At 42.7% G+C, this 6,000-nt stretch overlaps 1 protein-coding gene across 1 annotated transcript in view; it reads left to right on the top strand.

Moving 5' to 3' along the window:
* MGAT5 (alpha-1,6-mannosylglycoprotein 6-beta-N-acetylglucosaminyltransferase) overlaps nucleotides 1-6,000 on the top strand; it is a 240,800-nt gene that overhangs the window by 159,226 nt on the left and 75,574 nt on the right. The window contains exons 10-11 of the mRNA XM_026647424.2: nucleotides 215-384; nucleotides 1,365-1,499. Of these exons, the coding sequence (XP_026503209.1) occupies nucleotides 215-384; nucleotides 1,365-1,499 (305 nt within the window). The remainder of the gene's footprint in view (nucleotides 1-214; nucleotides 385-1,364; nucleotides 1,500-6,000) is intronic.

The raw sequence follows: 6,000 nt of genomic DNA on the forward strand, positions 1-6,000 counted from the left end.
GTAAAAATGGTCTAAAGCAATGAAGTAGTACTATTACAATTAGTAGAGTGGCAGGGCTATTGAGAAATGTAACAGTTCTTTGATTAAATTGGCTAAAAAACCAAATGTTTGAGTTGGAATGTGGAGAGAGCAAGAAGGAACCAACATAAAGTACATTGGTTAATTAGTTGCAGAATTAATGTTGTTACTGCTTACATGTGGCTTTCTTTTTCAGATCCTTGTTCATTTGGGACTTTTAACAAAGGAATCTGGATTCAAGATCGCAGAGAATGCATTTAGTGGTGGCCCACTTGGTGAATTAGTCCAATGGAGTGATTTAATTACATCTCTCTACTTACTGGGCCATGACATTAGGATTTCATCTTCACTGGCAGAGCTCAAGGAGTAAGAAGATTATTTTCAATTTTGAAACTAGAATACAAAAAAGAAATTGTAAACTCCTGAAGCCTCTATTAGTACTGTCTATAATTTCTTGAAGAGGAAAATGAAAGTGATAATTCACTAAACAGGAGATAAGAAGATTATTTTCATGAGCTAAATATATGCACTGTGAAAAGGATAATATGTTTTCATTGTAGCTGCAGCCTCCTGAGATTTCATAAATTAGTGCTGGAAAATTCAAACTAAGCAGCTTAATTTTTTACCATTGCAGGTGCTTTAAACATCTGCAACAAGATACATTACTGACTATTCTAATTCCATGTCCTTTAGCTTAAATTTATAATATTCCCCACTCCGCATCCAGCTATTTAGAGTTAAATAAATTAATTTTAATGCAGTTAAGTGCTCTGAAAATGCCTATATTTCAGTCAAATTTACATTAGTTTCTTTTGTAGGTTTTTAGTCTCAGTGACACTTCGTCCTGCTTTAATGCTTTTTATAATGCACCGGTTTAAGATTGGGCATTTGTCCTTTTTTCTGTAGCTTTCATTTTTACAATATATACAATGAAACCATATTATAGTGAATTCTGATATAATAAAATAGTTAATAAAATACTAGAAGTGATATCCAAATTGCTTCAGTATATCGCATTTGCTTTGTGAAAATTGCTGCTCAGGTTATATTTGTACCTCTGTTTAGACTAGAGAAAATACTCAGTGACAAGAGTCTACTATAAGAAGTCTCTATTTTACTGTACTTAATCCATTTTGCAGTAAACTTTTTAGAATGTTTTACTGGCTTTCAGCAGTAAGAGATTAAAATTGCACATATGCAGTTATTGTCTTTGCAAAATTAGAATAATTGGCCAATGTGATTTTTTTTAATGTAATTAGATTATCAATACAAATTGCATATCGCATGAATGCAGAAAGGTGCTGAAATATTCTCTCCCCCCCCCCCCCCCCGTTTTTTTTTAATAGGATTATGAAGAAGGTTGTAGGTAACCGATCTGGCTGCCCCACCCAGGGAGATAAAGTGGTAGAACTCATTTACATTGATATTGTGGGACTTACTCAGTTTAAGAAAACGCTTGGTCCATCATGGGTTCATTACCAGTAAGTATCACTCTTATCTGACCATTTGCAGAAGCTCTTTAACAAAAGCATTTGAGTAGCACATGTGCAGTAAATATATAAAATACTGACCTGAGTACCATCCAGTCTGAACTGAATTTATTTGAAAATTAAGCTGTTAAAAACTACTTTACGTCTTTCATTGTTGTTAGGAGAATAATGAATAAAGAGTCTATTGCCTTTTTCTTTTCTAAACCATCTTTCTCCTCCCCTTTGAAAGTCTGCAAGACACAGTATATCAGAGATGCATTGTAGCATTTCAGAATATTGTTATATTGTTGAAATTGTGTATTCCACCTAAGCTGCTACTTTCGCTCTCTCCTCATTTGCTCCTTATGAGTGCTTTGTTCTTTTTACTTTAAATCAAATGATAAATGTACCAGCAAGCAAATTGAGTTCACTTTTTCAATTGAAGTAGTGTGTGTCATCTTCTATAATGTAAAACAAAATCACTAACTTAGTCCTCATGAAAGGTGTTGGATTGACAGTCCTAGTGTTACCAGCTTTGCCTGTTACTTTGGGGTATGCTCATTTATTAGAGTTACTCTTCTGGGGAGAGCAGTTTCTGTACTTCTGTCAATGTACTGCATGTGTCACTTGTGTTCTCATACGGCGCTCTACTTATCCCTGCTGCAAGTTCCCTCCCCACGGAGCTATCCTGCAGGACCTATGTTCCCCGGGGCTGGGTTCTTCCAGCCCCAGAATCAGACACGCACACATTAACAGAGCACGTCTGAGAGGACCATGTTACTCAGCACTCCCAAGCTGATGCCGTATATGTCCCTGGACTCAGTAGGCTGGGTCGAGCAGCATTTCCAAGCTGTCACCCTCAAAGCCCCTTGGATTCAGCAGGCTGGATCGAACAGCAACTCCAAGCTGTCACCCTCATATGCCATGGGCACAGAATAGAGTATGCCTGAGCAGGATGGGTCGAGCAGCACTTTCAGTCTGCCACCCCCATATGCCCCTGGATTCAGCAGACTGGATCGAGCAGCATTTCCAAGATGCCACCCTCATATGTCCCAGGTTCAGCATGTCTCTATCCCCACTTTCATGTTACAATTGTTCTGGTAGTAACCCACTTGATGAGCAAACCCCACAGGATTTTTGGGCACTGCAGGGATCTTTTAGCTTAGGTATGAAGAGCATTGCTGCAGAGCGAATGAGGAAACAAAAGAAACACGCACAAGGGAGAGAGAGAGAAGCAACCAGCTTTATCATGAAAATTATTTATTGCCAGGTAATAACCATAGGGGAGCCAAACAAACAAAACGGTTATAATATTAAATCTAACTTAAATTTGATTATAAAAGTCAGAGTTAGAAAACTATAATTGATCATGCAAGTAGGGTCAGAATGCTATAACCAGAGAGAGAGAGAGAACTGGGTTCTCACCACTCCATGAAGCTTGAATCAATCAGGGGTCCCAGGTGGTGGTGGTAACTGAGGGTCCAGAGTGCTGGAGACAGGCAGAGCCCCCAGCATGATCAGTCAGGAGAAGATCCAGATTTTGGATCCAGGCATCAGAACACTTACCTGAGCATGGGTAGGGGTTTTTGTAGAGAAACAACAATGGTTCAAGGGAGAACACTAGATTTGTTTGTGTGAACTGATGGCTCAAGGGAGTATACCAAAGTTGTTTTTTTCAGGCTAGCCAATGGGAGCTGATCACTCCTGGCTATGGGCGGTGTTCCTTGGAGGGAGCTCACAATACAAATTAGGGAGTTTCATTGTCTTGGATACCAATAAAGGATTTATTACTAGAATGGTCTGATAACTACTGAGCTGGGGGTGTGCAGGTGTGTGTTCATTAACATCTGGAGCAGAGATTCCCCCATCATGCAGTGCTTCCCTGCTTTTCTGGTCCCAGAGTTCCGTGCGGTTCTTGCCTTGGAATCTTTGTTCTCCATTCTGTATGCTAATGGAGATATCTCCTTGTCCATCTTCCATGCAAATGAGGCTAGGGGAGTTTCCTTAATCCTGTCATCCTTATCCCAGGGGTTTAGGTGCGTCTCCTACTGCCTTTTCATTGCTTTTTGTAAGTCTGTCTTCTGAACGGTTCTGGTTCAAGCAGAGGCCCGGGGGGCGTGCGGAGGGGGGGTCTTTTGTGAGTCAGACAGGCTGGGTACTGTGCCCTAGTTCCCCAAGAACATAGAGCTGCTAGGTGACACTGGAGACTGAGGACCTCTGTTTATCCACTGAAATAGTACTTGCACAGTCAGTGGCAATACCTTTCACACACTGTCCCAACCTTGAGCTGGAGAGACCCATCTTTAAGGATGAACGGGTAGTTCAATCTCTGGCCTATTGAGTTTAATGGGGCTACAAGTTGTAGTGGCCTTTGTGATGTATAAATATCTGTCCACTGGGAACTGAACTGAGGCCATTAACTGCTATTATTATTAAGGGCATGAGAGTAAACTGTTCCACTGCATAGGAAAGATAAGAAGTATGGCAAGAGACCACCCTGGCTTAACCCGGAGATCTTCAATGATCTGAAACTCCAAAAAGAGTCCTACAAAAAAGTGGAAACTAGGTCAAATTACAAAGGATGAATATCAACAAATAACACAAGTATGTAGGGGCAAAATTAGAAAGGCCCAGGCACAAAATGGGATTAAACTAGCTCTAGAGATAAAGAGTAACAAGAAAACATTCTAAAAATACATTAGACGCAAGAGGAAGACCAAGGACAGGGGTAGGCCCATTACTTAATGAGGGAGGAGGGGAGGCAGAAGTGCTACATGACTTTTCTTTCAGTTTTCACCAAAAAGAGTTAGTAGCAATTGGACATCTAACATAGTGAATGATAGTGAAAACGAGGTATGATATGAGGCTAAAGTAGGGAAAGAACAAGTTAAAAATTACTTCAACAAGTTAGGTATCTTCAAATCACCAGGGCCTAGTGAAATACATCCTAGAATACTCAAGGAGCTGACTGAGGAGATATCTGAGCCATTAGCAATTGACTTTGAAAAGTCATGGAAGATGGGAGAGATTCCAGAGGACTGAAAAAGGGCAAGTATAATGCCAATCTATAAAAAGGGAAATAAAGACAACCTGGGGAATTACAGACCAGTCAGCTTAACTTTAGTACCCGGAAAGACAATGGAGCAAATAATCAAGCAATCAGTTTGCAAACACCTATAAGATAATAAGGTGATAAGTAACATTTTTCAAGAACAAATCATGCCAAACCAAACTAATAGCTTTCTTTGACAAGGTAACAAGCCTTGTGGATGGGGGGAAAGTGGTAGATGTGGTATATATTGACTTTAGTCAGGCTTTTGATACTGTTTCACATAACCTTCTCCTAAACAAGCTAGGGAAATACAACTTAGATGGAGCTACTATAAGGTGGGTGCATAACTGGTTGGAAAACATGTTCCTAGATAGTAATCATCAGTGGTTCACTATCAAGCTGGAAAGGCATATCAAGTGGGGTCCCATAGAGATCAGTTCTAGGTCCAGGTCTGTTCAATATCTTCATCAATGATTAGATAATAGCATAGAGAGTACACTTATAAAGTTTGTGGATGATACCAAGCTGGGAGGGGTTGCAGGTGCTTTGGAGGATAGGATTAAAATTCAAAATGACCTGGACAAACTGGAGAAATGGTCTGAAGTAAATAGGATGAAATTCAATAAGGACAAATGCAAAGTACTCCACTTAGGAAGGAACAATCAGTTGCACACATACAAAATGGAACTCCTGGGGAAAATCTGAGCCACTGCAGTGCAGCAGAAAAATGCCCCTCCCCCCACCCCGCCCCGCAGATTCCCTTTGCTTCCTTGCAGAAAATGGTTTGTGTGGGGAAGCAAAGAGAAGCTGCACCAATGCTCATTCCCCCATCCCGGCAGTTCAGGCGCTCTGTTTGGTCTGCTGGGAGAGAGGTAAATCACTCTGGGTCTGGGGATGCCCTGGGGCACAGCTGGGCGGTGGGGGGGGGGGAGGGAGACAGAGGAGAACAGAGATGGAGTTCTCCCTCCCCCTTCCCTGCACAGAGTAGCCGGGGCTGGGTCAGATCAACCCCCTGAAACTTTCCCTGGCTGCAGAAAGCTCTGCACTTGGGGGGGGAGGAGAGGGGCGTTTGGGCAGACGGGAAGCAGCTCCCTGTACAGTGGCCCCTCCCCCTACCTGGGCACCCAGAATCCCCCCCAACCAAGCCCCCCAAACACCCCCGCTAAGCCTCACCCCCTACATCAGGACCCCTGGACCTCCACCCCACTGAGCCCCAACCATCTGCACCCTGAGCCGCCCCCCCCCCAAGTTCCCCTCTCCCACTGAGCCCTAACCACCTTCACCTGGACTCCCCTGCAGAGTCCCACTCCCCCTGCACGCAGAACCCTGCACCGAGCCCCTGTGCATCCAGATTCTTTCCCCTCACCCCTCCCCCGGGCCTCCCACCGAGCTGCCTGCACCCAAATTGCACCACACAGAGCCCTGGTACTCTTGAGGGAATTATTTGCCAAAAAATTAAAA

This window comes from Terrapene carolina, unplaced genomic scaffold (genome assembly GCF_002925995.2).
Source record: "Terrapene carolina triunguis isolate 2854851 unplaced genomic scaffold, T_m_triunguis-2.0 Scaffold62, whole genome shotgun sequence".
Lineage (NCBI taxonomy): Eukaryota > Metazoa > Chordata > Testudines > Emydidae > Terrapene > Terrapene triunguis.